This window comes from Mastigoproctus giganteus, chromosome 1 (genome assembly GCF_048544385.1).
Source record: "Mastigoproctus giganteus isolate SK-2022 chromosome 1, ASM4854438v1, whole genome shotgun sequence".
In the NCBI taxonomy this organism is placed as follows: Eukaryota; Metazoa; Arthropoda; class Arachnida; order Uropygi; family Thelyphonidae; genus Mastigoproctus; species Mastigoproctus giganteus.
The window spans coordinates 217,112,696-217,129,007 of NC_143575.1; the positions used below are offsets into that span (position 1 = coordinate 217,112,696).

The following is a 16,312-nucleotide window of genomic DNA, read 5'->3' on the forward strand; positions in this document are numbered from 1 at the left end:
TCAACCCCTGCTTACTTTGGTTCACACCTGGGTGGTCACCCACCATGTACTTGTGCATGGTTATACCCAGGATTACTAACAGTCCCACCATCTTGAAGGTGCAAGCAGAGGATTTGGCTGTCACAGACCATCCAGACTTTGCCAAAATTGGGTCCACTTGACTTGAGTGTCACCCGAATATCAATTCCATCAGTGTTTTAGACTCCCAGGTAGCAAGTACAGCTTGTCTGGCATATCTGAGAGAATGTCTGTGACAACCTCAAGGACCAAGTTCAGTGGCACCGAAGATTTTAAGTTGACAGTTGGTGAGGCAATCTACAAATGGAAGCGGACTGGTGCTGGAATCATCAAAAAGCAACACAGAAACCGCTGAAGCTGACAAATGTGATAGGTGAACCCTACCGAGAATTGTCTGCTCAGAATGCAGGTCAATGTTGTCACAGCACACACACGTAGGTCCTCAGTAAGAGAGTTGTGCATGTGTCGGCACTGGTATATTGTATAGGATGCTACATGAAATAGGCTACCATGATAAGTCATCCATAAGCCATTAATTACCCTGACTGATGCTGGGTCTATCTAGTTTGGTATAACGTCTACCATTCTTGGACCATAGACCAGTAGAAAGTTGTGCTTTAGAGTGATTAGTCATGGAACCTTGTCTAACAGTTTGATGGTCATGCTTGGATATGGCAGCTGCCTGTAGGAAGCTACCTGCTTCCTACAGGCAGCAGGTAGCTTTGTGGCAGCATGTGAGAGAAGGCCCACACCTGTATCAGCAGGACAGTGCTTCATGTCATACTGTTCATGTTGTGATTGACTGGTTTGATGATGTGAGTATCAAAAAGTTGAGCTGGTCGTGCCAGAGCCCTGACCACAATCCTATAGAAAATCTCTGAGATGAATTTGATTGTTGAGTGAGTGTAAGGACAGACTGCCCAAAGAATCAGCTTAACTGGTTGCCATTTTGAAGACTAAATGGCAATAAATATCAAAGAACATTTCCAAAACACTGGTGAAGAATGCTCTGCAGAAATTAGAGGCAAAAGGTTTCAGCACACATTTTCCTGTAAACATAAAAGCAAACGTTTATCATAAAGGCCAAAGGTTTCAGCACACATTAGTAGTTTTCTTGTAAACAAAGTTTATTTGTAGATATGCAGTGTCCAGGTATTAATGGTGTAAGCAGTGTAAGTATAATTGTGTGATAATTGGAAGGGAGGGATTTGTCAATTATTTTAGGAACTGGCTGAATATGAGAAAATTAAGCAGAAGGAAAAACACAGATGGAATAAGCAAGTGTAAAAAGGTAAAAACAAAAAACAGAGAAATGAAGCATTCTCAGGTGCTGGGTGTTTTTTTTATTTTATTTTATTTTTTTTTTTTTTTTAAGAATGAATTGAGAAGTGCTTTCAGGACCTGGAGTTTTTTTGGCATCAAGATTGGGCAGAATTTTGACAGAAGTTACAGCCAGTAGCTTTGGTAAAAAACCAGAGTGCTCGACTACTACAATAAGCAAGTTTGTTTTCTATTCATAGCCTGTTCAGAATTGAGTGTGAATTGGTTAATTGTTTTACAGTTGTTGCAAGCTTTTAGCGTAGGCAGAAATTGAAGCTATATAAATCAATTTCAAAATGCTATATTCTTATCTTAGCATTTTTATTAGAAAAACCAAGGTTTAGATGAAAGATGAGACTTTAGTATCAGTAGTGGAAAATCATGAAGTGTATACAGCATTGACAAAAAAAAAAACTTTCTCACATTCCCTGTCCGTACATTCTAATAACTTATCTAGTTGTTCCTTAAATTTATCCAAACTACCCACTTTTACAACATCATATGAAAGTTTGTTCCAAAAAATCAGTTACCTACTGGCTGAGATCAAATCTCTGTCCTGCAACCATCCTTCCTCAATTTAAATTTATAACTGCTTATATCTGTCGTCTGAGCAAGAGTAAGAATACTACCAACATTTAGCTTACTGGATGCAGAACAGTAAGCTAAATATACTCCTTCATTTATTACCCATGCATAAATAAATTCCTTCATTTATCTTACTTGGTCCATTCAAAGCCTTAAACATCTCAATTAGATCTCTTGGTAGGTGCCTAGTTTCTAAAATGCTGTAGTTTGCACAACTGAAATCTTTCTTGGGAAGAAAAATTTCAGTTCCTCTTTAGGCCTGATGGCAAAATCCCCATATATCATTGACAAAAATGCATGAGCTGCCCTAGATGCCCATGTGGACTGTCAGTGAATTTCATGGCTTGACTGCACAGTTGCCCCAGGTCTTTTCTGTTTATTACTACCTTGAGTGTGGTACTACCCAGTTGTTATATTATTTCTTAGTATTTTTTTGGTGGCCCTGCTGTCTATGCTAAACGTGTTGTTATGATTTTTATGTTGAAAGTATGGTATTAAGTAGAGTTATTTGATTTTCTTGGTCATCATCTTGTTGACGGAGTTGGATTGTCATGGAGTTGTGTATTTTTCAAAATATCAGGTAGTATTTAACTACTTATAGACATTAGTTTATTTTGACAGTTGGAACGTTCTTCATTCTAACGGTCAGTGAGTGTTTGCCCATGCTACAGCATAGCGTAAATACTTAAAATTTTATCTGGCTATAATTTAAAATCATGATGCTTAGAGACTGGGATCTTAATTAATGAGAATGACCTTACTGTTCTGTGTGTAAGGGTTTGAATCTGAGGAAATTTAATTAAACTTAAAAGCTTAAAAGAAGTGATTTTTGGAAATTGTAGTAGCACTGCGTATTATGATTGAATTTTGATTAATAAGCATAAATGAATAAAATGAGTGCTAACAAAGATACTGTGTCAGCTGAGGATAACAAAACAAATAGGAAATCCACTGTTAAAATTCAAGAGCTCCCCAAGATTCAGCCTTTTGTAAGTAATGATGAGGTAAATACAGTGAATGGGTTTTTTAATGAACATGTGAAAGACAGTGATGGATTTTCAAATTCTCATAGTAAGGGTTCCCATAGGATATTTAAAAAAAAAGTCTTAAATCAAGGTAATAAGCTAAAGACTAAAGGGGCCAAATTTGACAGTATTAAGCATCATGACCCTCCTTCTGTCGAACAGTGCAGTGTTGATTGGGCCATGGCTGTTTCTGGCATGGCCTTGGAATGTGACTTGGATGTCGACAGCTCTGCCTCCTCGAAAAGCAGAACCCCTGAGAATTATGTTATGACGAGAAGTGGTAAACGTGTTTATCATGACATGTTTACCACTTCTTGGGCACTCCCACTTCAGTTAAGACAATCTCCTGTTTTGAGAAGGAGAGAAAGGAGGAGCAATAAACATAAGAAAAATCTGACTAATGTATTAAATGAAGTAGAGGTATTTAAGAATAATGATGAAGAAATGAGACAAGTGAACAGGAATATCGAAATGAACTTAAACATTGACAGTAAATATATGAATCCAGTTGAGGATATTAACAATTTTAATAATTCTGGCAACAATGGCGCTGACAAACATCAGTATGTTTCACACGCTTCTGGATATTAGTGCACAAGATTTACTAGAAAACGAACTGGATTATGAATCAGATTTAATAGATTCACAGTTGCTTTATAGAGATGGACTGAATAACCAAAATAAGCAGAAACAAGTGGTTAATGATTTCCATAATGAACCAATCAATGTTGTCATGACATGTATGAGAAGAAAATTAGAGGAATTTTTATTTGCTAAAGAACATGGAATCAATAATGATGCGATCTCTCAAATATTGGCTAGATGGAGTTATCTGGAAAGTTTGGCCTTGGAATTGGGAATAGATAATGAATGCTTGAAAGAGAGAAATAGATCTTTAGATGAGTCACTAACTGAATAAATTGCAATAATTACAGATTTTAGGTGTACTGGTAAGCTATACAGTGAGGTTGTTAAAAATGGTGTTAATTAAAATAGGAAGGATAACATAATTAATTATGACAGCCATGCAAAGCAAAATAATGGGCTTAGAAATAATGTTAGTTCAAATAATGTACTTCTGATGAGGCCTGAGCATGATTCTAAACTTAAGTCTAGCATGTATGTGAAAAAAGCAGTCTCTAAAATTATGGAAAATTTGCTTAAAAGGGTACGAATTAGGAGAATGCAAAGACTACCTGACAAGGTATTGCGATTGAGATGGAGTCTAACAAGGAGCTTGAGGATATTAGGACAAATGACCTCATAAAGAAATTGAGACTGAATATCACTGAACCTAAGAAACCTGGTTTAAAAATAATATTATATGATGTAATTAAGGACATAAATAAAGAAGATCTACTTAATGAGTTATATGAAAGAAACCTAATACATATGGGTATATGCAGAGATGACGTCAGTGAAATGAAAATGTTTTTCTAATGAAAACAAAAATGGAATTAACTGGATCTTAGAAGTATCCTGTAGAGTTAAAATGTTTCTTGATAAACAAACACAGCTTTATTGAATTGATGTTCTACATGTTTAAGGAATTTTATTTGGTTACCATTTGTTATAATTGTCAAAGGTACGGGCACACTTCTAAGACATGTAGAAGTGATATGCCGGTTTGCATATCACTTCTACATTAACCGTCATTGTCGTGTGATGGGTCATAATTTTAAATTCTGTAAAAATAAAAACAAATCTCAGCATTGTTCCAATTGTAGTGCGAAAAATAGGTCTGCTGCTCATTCAGTTAGAGATAAGAAGTGTCCTGAATACATATTTGCACTGAAAGTTACTAAGGAAAGAACGTATTCTGTGCTTTACGGTAATGAGCAATAGCACTCTTACCCATAGAAATAATATGTACTGTGAACTCAAGGTTCTCCAAATTAATGTGCAGCATGCAAGATCTGTAGCAGATGAACTAATATTAGTTTGTGAACATGAAAGGATTGACATTGTTTGTGTTCAGGAACCTTGTTTATAGAGGTCAGCTAACTGGATATCCCAACTCAATTAGAATTGTCTCAAAAGTGTGACAAACTAAGAGCTGCTATACTAATTTTCAGCTTTGATCTGGTTGTGACCAGAATTGTGTGCCTTATGTGCATTCCTTATGTACATTTCATGCAGTCTGTGTTGGTATTGAAGCTAGTTGGGGACAATTTTTCATTATATCTGTGTACTGTCAGCCTGATGTTGTAGACCTTCATTGCTCTCTTAGCTATTTGGAATAGGCATTATTCAGATTGAAAGGGAGAAAAGTGATTATCTGTCTGGATTAAAATGCTAAAAATCTTTTATGGCATTCTAGATTTACGGATGCAAGAGGCCTGTTATTGGAAGAGCTGATAACCTCATCTAAACTTAAGATCATTAATAAGCCTGGTAATGAACCGACGTTTTGGACTATTAATGGTGTCCAACATACATGTAACATTAGTCAATAGTACAGCCATCAGTTTTTTATCTAATTTGGCAAGCTAAACCAGATTGGATTAACAGCGATCACAGAGTGATTACTTTCAACTTGGGCTGTGCTAGAAGCAGATTTATTGAGCCTCATTCATTACAACTTTTAAGATTTGCAATTAAGCATGCTGACTGTGGTAAGTTTGACAGATTTGACAAATTCTGTGTAGTGTTTTCCATTATTTGTTCTAAGTTCAGTATTTAAATTCAGGCAAAACGAGGTAATAGCGAAATTTATGCAGTACAAGATGCTCAGAACTACACTTCTTTATTCAAAATTTGTACATTTATAATAACTAAATTATTGTGAGCGTTAATGCAATTAAAACAATTAGTTTATTTCAAATTCTGTATAGTGTTTTCCATGATTTGTTCTAAGTTCAGTATTTAAATTCAGGCAAAACGAGGTAATAGTGAAATTTATGCAGTACAAGATGCTCAGAACTACACTTCTTTATGGAGAGAAGTACTCTGCACTGCAAAAGCAATTATTAAATTGATTAAAAAAAAAAAAAAAAAAAAAATTGATATCCTAGATATATGTGAATGACCAGTGATAACTATACTATTTCCATTCCCTTACACAGTGTCTCCCCTAAATAAAGAAATCATTAAGGGGCTACAGATTTCAGACTGATGAGAAGTTAATTAATGAATTGGAAGTCTCATTTTCTGTTCAAAGTGAGATACAACACCACTTTGCTTATAGCAGGGTGGAAGTGTTTAGTGTGGTTTTATTTCTATCGTAGTTCATTAGCTGTACTAGAAGTGCCTATCATAACCTAACTTAATCTAACCTTAACAAATCTACTTTATAGAATTCTTTCTCTCTCACCTTTTTTTTTTTAGGATTTCCAGAGCATCTAATGTATGGGGAATTCCGACGTCGATTTGAACTTCTAATTCCTCCAGAAAATCGGGCACCACATCCTATATTTGATGAGCGCCATGCTGTTGAATCACTTCTAGAGCATATTGACATCGACAGTACTACATACCGACTTGGCCTCAGTCAGGTAAGTTTATACTAAACTGTAAAATGTTTAAAGGAAGTACCTCAAAGTGCTCTCAGATTTGTGGCAACATAATTTCCAGAAACTGTAATGCATGATCTAACACAGGGGTTCTCAACCGGGAGGTGGGGGGGTTAGAATTTCGAGGGGGGGATTGGGACCACAGATTGACAGACTCAAACTGTTGAAATTTTGATCTTTCTACAAACTACAATTCTAGATTGTACATAATCTACAGGACATCCACTTTATTGGATGTCACGTATTAAATTAAAAATAAATATAAATATTTCACTTTTTTATCTGTGGAAATATTCCATTTATAGTTATATTTGACTTTTTCTTTTTTATGCACAGCTTTTGGAGCCTTTTGAGTCAGACAATCTTGGAAAGGGGTGGAAATTACATTCTGACATATGATGAAAAGGGTGCATGGAGCAAAAAAGGTTGATAACTACTGATCTAGCATTCTAACAGGTGACTCCTAGGTCACATAGGGCCAAAGGACTGGCAGAAATTCTATTCTGGAACATGCTGTTAACAAAGATAATAACTGCAGTGTAACAGTGTGTTAATTGGTAGCTATCTCCTAATGAAAGTGTCCTCTAAAGGAAATGAATATTCTTAATTGATTCAGGAGTGCATGCATATATATTTACTTTTTTTTTTTTTCCTTTTTTTTTTTCTTTTTTTTTTTTTTTGACTGAGTTGTGGTGATGGATGAATTCTGGGTACATCATTATTACTCAGAAACAAAACCGATGAACAAAAAATGGAAACATTCATTTTCAGAGATGGAACTAGGCAAACCTATGTCTGCGGCAAAAGTGTTATAAGTACACCCCCATTATATGCAGGTAGTCAGTCTTTCAGTAGTGTAGCTAGGGTCATCGACGCCCAGGGGCAACATGTCTTCCTGGCACCCCTGAAGCTTAGTGCCTGGGGGAAATCCCCCATCTTTTCTCCCTGCTACGCCTCTGCAATCTTTATGAATTTATAAAAATTACTATTGAAATGGCCTACAATTTGCATATATTTATTAATAAAATAATACAATGAATATAACAAAACAAAAATATCAAAGAAAAAGAAACTTACAAATATTCGTTTATATCTACAGAGAATTTAATTCTATGTAAACTACAAAGAAATTAGAAAACCAGGTAGTTTGTTTATATATATCTAATATAAAATCATAGAAACAAAATATTTCAAAATATAGTTCTTTTAACATAATAACATAAATTAAAAATATGCAATAAAGGTATATTATTTTAATTGAATTTTTCTCACTTTGAAAGACCTTTCACAAGAAGCTACTGTATTAGGCAGCGTTAGAAAATTCATAGTACTATTTCTATATTAAGATAAGATTCTATTAGACAATACTCATGAATGAATTGGAGAAGTTGTAAAGGGATTACAGATTTTATATCCTGCAGAATTGATAAAATATAATTTTTCAAATATCTGTTGAAATATCAACAGATAGTTGAAATATTTTTGTGTCCTCCAGTGGTTGGCACTGGAGGACAAACCAAAATGCTGAGTGGTGTGACGTCACAAAACAGGCCATACCTTAGAAGTTTGTAATTGGAGTTTCTCTGTTATTTTCGAAATTTGTAAAGCACTGTTCCTCCTGATATTTTTTTCCGTAAATGATTATAAATCCTGAATTTATAATTTTTTTTCACTCTCACAAAAATTTCTGGAATCATAAATAGCACATACAAAGATAATGCAGTACGTATTTCTTTTAATAAAATTTTTATTTTTATTTTAAACAAAAAACACAAGTTGATCAGAAACTATTATCCATGTCGGGAATACGTCTTAACCTTTTGACGGGCTATAGAAAGCAGACTAGAATGACTTTTCAGTATGTGGGATTAGGTGGCTGCATACGTTTTATGTTCTACTTACATTTTGGAACAGTAATCCCTTTAACCCTTAATTTGCACTTTCTAATTGCTTAAATTGCCTAAAGGCCAGAGATGGAAACAAAGCATACAAAGTTAAGTCTCTCGAACCCGTTCATTATATGGAAATTTTCTTCATTCTACAGAAAGTTTTAAATGTAATTACCAAAAGGAATTCAAAAAATTTGCTATAAATAAGTTCATTAAACACAAGTCCAACTGTAATTAAATCAAAAATGAGGCAATTTTAAAATATATAACTGGTCGAATGTGCCTTAAAATGCTGCACCTGGGGCTGATGCCCCACCCTAGTTCCAGCTCTGTTCATTCTCAATAACCTCCAAAACAAAAAAAAAAAAAAAAAAGCCAAGGTTCAGTTGTCTGTCAACAGTGCCTTCTGGGACTCTAATGGTATCATCCTTACAGATTACCTCCCAAAAAGCACCAGCATGGCTGTGGAGTACTACAGAAATCTGGGAAAATTGAGAGGCTGTTAAGTTGAAGATAAATGGAAATTGAGAGCTATTCAAAAAAACCACCAGTGCTTCTGCTCACAAGACTCTCACAGTGGACTGTGCAATCAGGTGTGGCTTTGAAAATCTGCAGCATCCATGTTATTCTCCAGACCTCTCACCTTTGGACTCCTTCCTCTCCCCTAAATGAAGAAATCATTAAGGGGCTGCAGATTTCAGACTGATGAGAAGTTAAATAATGAATTGGAAGCCTGCCTCATTTTCTGTTCAAAGTGAGGTGCAACACCACTTTGCTTATAGCAGGGTGGAAGTGTTCAGTGTCCAGAGCTAAGCTCTGGCAACCACCATCTCTTTGATAATATGGTATGAGTGAAGTCTGTTGAAGTTATGAATGGCATCATGGCAAGATCCAATATTCCTTATATTTCAAGGGTACAGCTCTAAATTAATGTTTGCAGGCTGTATGTTAGATAGTCCATTGGATTGAACCAATTAATAACTGTCTAGGAGGCATCCAGATCAGCTGGAGTATGATCTCACTGTTTCTTGCCATCTAGTGATGGGAGAGAATATAAGTAGTGTGTATCTAGTGGGAGGGAGAGAAATTGTTGAGGCCATGGTGTATTAAGGAGCTGGGTTATATTCTCGTTGTGTCTACACCACTTCCAAAAATTTTAATAATTCATACATTTCCTAATTCCACTTTTACTCAATTTACTGAGTGTATTATGAATATCAAACTAATAGGACAAACTTATCTCCAAAAAGATCTAAACCTCCCAAAATCTTCCTGATTTATTTCATAAATATAAGTAGTTTCAATTATCAGTTAACCAGTACTTATTTCAGTTGCCCTATTCATTGTGTGATTCCTTTTGCTTCAAAGCTGGTACTTGTGTATATGTCTGTTCTGATATTCCTTTTCAAATATTTTTTAATATAAAATCTCCTCCCTTCGATCCTCTGGCTTAAAACATCTCTGCCCCATTCTCTCAAATTCACTTGTTGCCTCTTTGTTCTTCAATATCCACTAACAATTCAAAACACTTTGACTTCCTTTCTTTAAAATTGACATTCTCCAGTTTAATTTCCTATAAGTGAGGTAATTTTCACAACTTCAGTTGGCTTCAGTTTTTTAGTTACATGGACACAGCTGGGTGAGATACCAGAGTGCTTTTGAAATTACTGAGGACCTTACACAGCTTGTTCATTTATCTACCAGAATACCGTAGAACCCTAACCACACAACAAACACCCTTGATCTCATTCTGACTAAAAACTCTTCAGCTTCATATTACAACTTAGTGATGCTCTCTTCACTAGTAGAACTTTTCTCTTGTGGCAATTATCAACCTTGTGTTGTTTAGCATTATAGGTTTGCCAAATGGAATGATCTGCTCTTCTTTTCCTTGCTGGATTACTGTTTTAAATCTTCTGATCCCATAATTTCTCAGACTAGTAGTGAAATTATTCTTATTATCTTATCTTATCTTCCTTCATGGATTAGGCAATCCGCCTGTTCCGATCTTGAAGAACTCTGCCCATCTTTTCTTTGGTCTTCCTCTGTCTCTTTTTCCTTTTGCTCTGTATGCATAAGCTAACTTACAGAATCTATTATCTTCCATTCTTTCTACATGTTATTTCCATATTTGTCTATATTCTATAATTTTTCCATTAATTGAGTAAATCTTTAATTCCTTTCTAATATTTACGTTTGGTATTTTATCAAATTTTGTACATCCTTTAACATATCTTAAAAATTTCATTTCTGCAGCTTGTATTCCATTAATATCTCTTTGTTTTGGTATCCATGTTTCAGAACCATAAAGAAGTGTTGGTGTTGCCATTACTTTGTAAAATTTCAATTGTGTTTCTTTCCTTGTTTTCTTAGCCAGAGTTCTTTTTATTGTTCCACATATATTTTGAATTTTTGTTCTTGCCGTATTTTTCCCTTTAAAAGCCATTGTTCTAGTTTTCATCGTTGATATTTTAACTTTATATTCTTCTGTTATTTGGTTTAATTTAAATGCTGCTCTTTGTAAATTATCTTCACTATCTGGAATCATCTGTAAATAACAGTGTATTAATCCTATTCTTTGTATTTAAATACATACCTGTATTAATTTCTTCTTTCCATATACATATCATATCCTCGATATATAGGTTAAATAGCATTGGTGACAAACTACATCCCTGTTTAACTCCTTGATTTATTATACTTTCTTCTGTTAATTTATTACCTGTATCTATTACTATTTTTGTTGGGGGTTGTGCAGGAAGGAACCAGCCTCCCGCACAATCCCCAACCTGGGGATATGTTACTCTTCATCTGATCCCTACCCTTTAACCTGTCTGGCTAGGGGGGCCCTACTGGTAGTCTAGCTACCGCCAGCATAGCTCTCTGGGTCATCGGGATACTCAAGCCTCCTCACTGCGACCAGGTGGGAGGGAAATTATTCTTATAGGGATGAAATCCTTTATTCTCTATTCCACTGTGAAATCTCATTCCCTATCTATGAGAGTTTTTACAGTAAATATACTAAGGCTGTTCGAGATAAGAATGTAGTATATCACAGTTGGCTTTTATCCAAATCTCCTCATTTTCTACCTACACTACAGCTCACAATGATTGTAAAATAGTTGTAAAGGATGACAAATCCCTCACTTCCAGTTATCTCCCTGTTCCACTTAACTCTGCTGCTTCAGAGTAATGTGGAGAAATCCATGAACTGCAAACTTAAATTATCTCAAAACCTTCCATGTGATCAGTGATTGCCAATATGGATTCTATCAGTGTCAGTCTACTGAAGATATATTGGCTTATGTTACTCATCTTTGTAAATATTTTGCAAATCTCAAGTAGTCGCTCTCTTGAAGTTCTAAGGATTTGGATCATGTTTTACACGAAGGTCTAAACAAGCTTCCATCTTATGGCCTGCCAACTGTTTTTTTTTTTTTCCCCCCCTAGTTTGGGTATCCAGTTTTCTCTCTGAATGATGACTGCAGACAATGGTAGATAGTCTAACTTCTCCACTAATGCTGATGTTTTCCAGGGTTCAGTGTTCTTTCTTCTGCTTTTTTCTTCTTGTATATTAATGACCTTCTTCTGTTGACTGGAAATCTTAACTGTTAAGTCTGCTGCTTCAAAGTAATATGGAGTTTTTATACATACATTTTGTTTGCTTTTAGCTTTAGTTATTTTTATACCAATATAACTTAAATACAGTGTGCTTTCTTTAAATACCACATTCCTTTTATTTTATTCATACCTTTTTGCCTCCATTAGAATGTGTTTTTCAGCTCGTTAAAATTTCGCTTAATTGGCGCAGTTGCTTAATTGGGCCAAAGTGATCTGGCCCAATGTGTCCCAATTAACCGGAATTGACTCTATATATATATATATAGGGGAAACAATCTTTATGAAGTGCTTATGTCAAAAGACATTCGAATTTAGGCTAATTCCTAATAGAGATACATGATCTTGTCTAGAACTCCTAAGCTCAGTCCTGTCCACTTTCCTCACAAAAAAAAAAAAAAAGTACTGCTCGTATGCTCACTTTGATGCACTTCGATTTCTAGACAAGATCATGTATCTCTATTAGGAATTAAACTAAATTCGAATGTCTCTTGACAATAAGCATATAAATAATAAATAACAATAATAATAAAGATTGTTTTTCCTAAATGTATACAGTCGATTCTGGTTAATTGGGACAGATCACTTTGGCCCAATTAAGTGGCTGCCCCAATTAAGCAAAATTTTAATGAGCTGAAAAGCACATTCTAATGGAGGCAAAAAGGTATGAATAAAATAAAGGAATGTGGTATTTAAGGAAAGCACACTGTATTTAAGTTATATTGGTATAAACATTTATTTAAAAATAACTAAAGTTGAAAGCAAACAAAATGTATGTATGTACATATGTAAAATGAAGATACAGTACAGAATAATGTCCGTGTCAAGCAAAGGTTACACATTACTTAAGGGTTCTTACTTGGAAAAAATTATGAAGTGTACCCTGATGTGTTCTCTTTATGGACTACAATTGAACAAAGTTGGCACAAAGTTTCATCCAGCAAGGCAATTAAGGACTGCCTTAATTGCCTTGCTGGATGAAATAACATCTCAATTGAGTGATACATTTCCTGGCATAATGGTTAGTTACTCTCTTGGGTATATCATCGTCATCATTTTCTTAGTCTTTTGGTGTCTCTGAGTGTTTTGCCGCAATTTGTTCAATAATCGTTTCCTCATAATCTTCATTTTCATCGTGGCATTGAAGGTTATCGTCCATCGTTAAAAATTCTTCACAATTTTGCACCTGTTGCAGTTCCAAAACCATTTCATTTTCTATACAGCTTATCGCATCTAAATCACAATTAGTCATGAAACCACATTTAGCAAAACAATTCTGAATTGTTTTTCTGCTTATTCCTTGCCAGCTATCGGCAATAAGTTGTTGAAACATTGAAAGGCATAGAAACATTTGCACTAACCTCTATTGATTTCAAAGATGATGTCAGCAGATTTTCCTCAATTGCTGCAAGGATGTGATTAACCAGCTTTTCACGATAATAGGTCTTCAAATTTTTTATAATTCCCGCGTCCATAGGCTGTATCAGGGATGTGGTGTTAGGGGGTAAAAATTCCAGTTCAATATTTTTTAAACCAACTACATTAGAATGTGCTGTGCAGTTGTCCCATATCAACAGAATTATTCTGGACTTCGGTTGCAGTTACATACCCCAGTTCATTAGCCATTGCATAAAAATATATATGGTCATCCACGCCTTCTTATTGGCATAATACGAAACTGGCAAACTGCTTATTGTAAGCCCCTTGAACAACGAGGTTTAGCACTTTTACCAGTAACCAAAAGTTTGAGTTTATCATTTCCTGACATGTTTGAGCAGCACAACACTGTTACACGATCCATTGCTTTCTTTGAACCAGACAGTTGTTGTGTTGATAGTTGAGGGAACCATTCGGCGTAGCATGATAATACAGGCCTGTTTCATTGGCGTTGTAAATGTCATCCCTACTAAATTTTTAAGCAACTCTGGCAGTTTTTCAGATTTCCATTGCCCAGTACTTGTAGTATCAGCACTGTCCTTCTCGCCATGTGCTTTTTTGTCACTAATGTCATGTCTACACTTCCATCGAGACAACCAGCTATCCGTTGCTTTGAAATTTACATGACCTAGCTTTTTGGCCAACTCTTCTGACTTCGTTTTTAACATAGGGCTGCTTACACATACTCCTTGTTTAGATACAGTGGAAAACCATTGATTCAAAGCATCTTCGACATCTGGATCCTTGCCTTCCCTCTTTCGCTTATGTGATGTTTTCTTTAAATCCACGTGCAATATCCACTCCTCTCTAAGTTTTTCTTGTTGCTGTAGCAGTCGTGAAATTGTAGATTTTGGCACCTTTATTATCTCCGCTAGCTGATGATGACTGATGTTAGGAGGTTGACTTTTTATCTTGTCAAGAATAGCGATTTTTTCTGAAAGCGACAAATCTTTACGTGGCATCTTGACAGGGGTCTTAAATGTACTGAAAAGAGGGGGGAACCAAAATCAGTGCACTGTTTGGTACAGTTTTTAATCTATTCTAACCCATAAGATGTATACATATGTACCTAGTGTGATCGTAAACAACTGCAAGCAAAATTTCTTCAGAATCCGATTACTGTGACACAGAACAAACGTAAAACAACCACCGTACAGCACAACTTCGCAATAACTGACTCGGCTGCTGCTCGCATGATCTCTTTGTTACGAACCATCTAAATTAGTTTATTGTTCAATAAACTATATTTAGATGTTTGTGTGCGCCATCTAAATATAGTTTATTGTTCAACCACGACATTCATTGCCCCAATTAAGCGGCGAGTTGGTCCAAATAAGCGGAACAAATTCAGGCTAAATATTTGTTTTGTTTCTGTTCTTCATATTTTGCCCAAAATAAGCGGCTGCCCTGATTAACTGGAATGCACTGTATATATATTATATGGATGCTACAGGATTTCTAAATTTATCTTGTGGTATCTGGTAACAACATGTAACCAGCAGCTCCTTTAACTCTTGTAAGGTCCATGTTTGAGATGCCACAGATCGGAGTTGCTATTCAACACAAACTACAGATGCTCGATGAGACTGATGTCTGGGGAAATTTGGAAGCCAGGAAAATACCTGAAAGTCTTCCTAGTGTTCTGTGAACCAGTCTCGAACAATCTGAGTGGTGTGGCATGGTGCATTATCCTGCTGAAAGACAGCACCACCAGAGGGAAGACCGTTGTCACGAAAGGGTATACCTGGTCAGCAATGATGTTTAGGTAGGTAGTAGATGTCAGAGCGCCCATCACATGGATGACTGGACCTAGGGTATCCCAGCAGAACATCACCCAAAGCATGACACTGCCACCACTGGCTTGTTTTTGTTCCACAGTGCATTCAGGTGCCATCACTTTCCCCAGGTAAATGATGCACATGTACCCAGCCGTCCACATGGTGCAACAGGAAACGTGATTCATCGGACTAGATGACCTTCTTCCAATCACTCAAGGTCCAGTTTTGATGCTTGCATACCCATTGTAGGCACTGTTCCGGTGAACTGTGGTTAGCATGGACACTCGGAGTGGCCTGCGTCTACTTAGCCCCATTTTCAGCAGGGTTCAATATACTGTGTGTTGTGACACATTACCAGCATTCCAGTTACTGGCAAGTTGTGCCACAGTCGCCCTTCTGTTGCCATCTACCATATGGGAGAGCCTTCGCTCACCTCGAGCATTGATGAGCCGTGGTTGTCGAACACCTCGGTGGCGATTCGTGGGTTTTCCCTTCTCTGACCACTTTCGGTAGGTACTAACCATGGCTGACTGTGAGCATCCCACCAGCCATGCCTTTTCAGATATGTTCTGACACAGTCGTCTGTCCATTACAATTTGGCCTTTGTCAAACTCGCTTAAGTCCACTGCCTTTCCCACCTGAAGAACAAGAGTAACACTGATTAACGGAGCTCGTTATCAGGTGTTTTTTATACCGTGTCACCAAGACTTGTGATAGAGAAGAAAAATGCATGGAATGCATATTAATTATCAGGTGATACAGAAGCCAGTGGTAGATATCAACTAGTCTGTAATCAAGTCTCTTAGGAGGTTAGGCAAGTGAAGGCAGATTATGAGAAGTCTTTGGCAAAAGATGCAAAGAAATTCAGTAAAGACTTTACTTATATTTACAGTAGAAGAAAGGGGTTGAATCACATTGTTCCACTTGATGTCGATGGTTTAAATGTTGATAATCTTGCTCAGGTTGCTGCCAAACTGAATAGGTATTTTGCATCTACATTCGCCCATGAGGACTTCTTTAGGGTGGGGAATGCCAGAGGTTATCAGAATCTAAGAGTGGCCTAAATGATTTTGTGATAAGTGAGAAGAAAGTGGAGGAGAAGTTGTTGAAGCTTAACATTAAAAAAAGTG

The 16,312-nt window shown here is 36.2% G+C and overlaps 1 protein-coding gene across 1 annotated transcript in view; it reads left to right on the forward strand.

Moving 5' to 3' along the window:
* The window catches only part of Mhcl (Myosin heavy chain-like), a 938,273-nt gene that overhangs the window by 347,490 nt on the left and 574,471 nt on the right, over positions 1–16,312 (forward strand). The window contains exon 17 of the mRNA XM_090376088.1: positions 6,276–6,442. Coding sequence (XP_090232214.1) covers positions 6,276–6,442 — 167 coding nt within the window. The remainder of the gene's footprint in view (positions 1–6,275; positions 6,443–16,312) is intronic.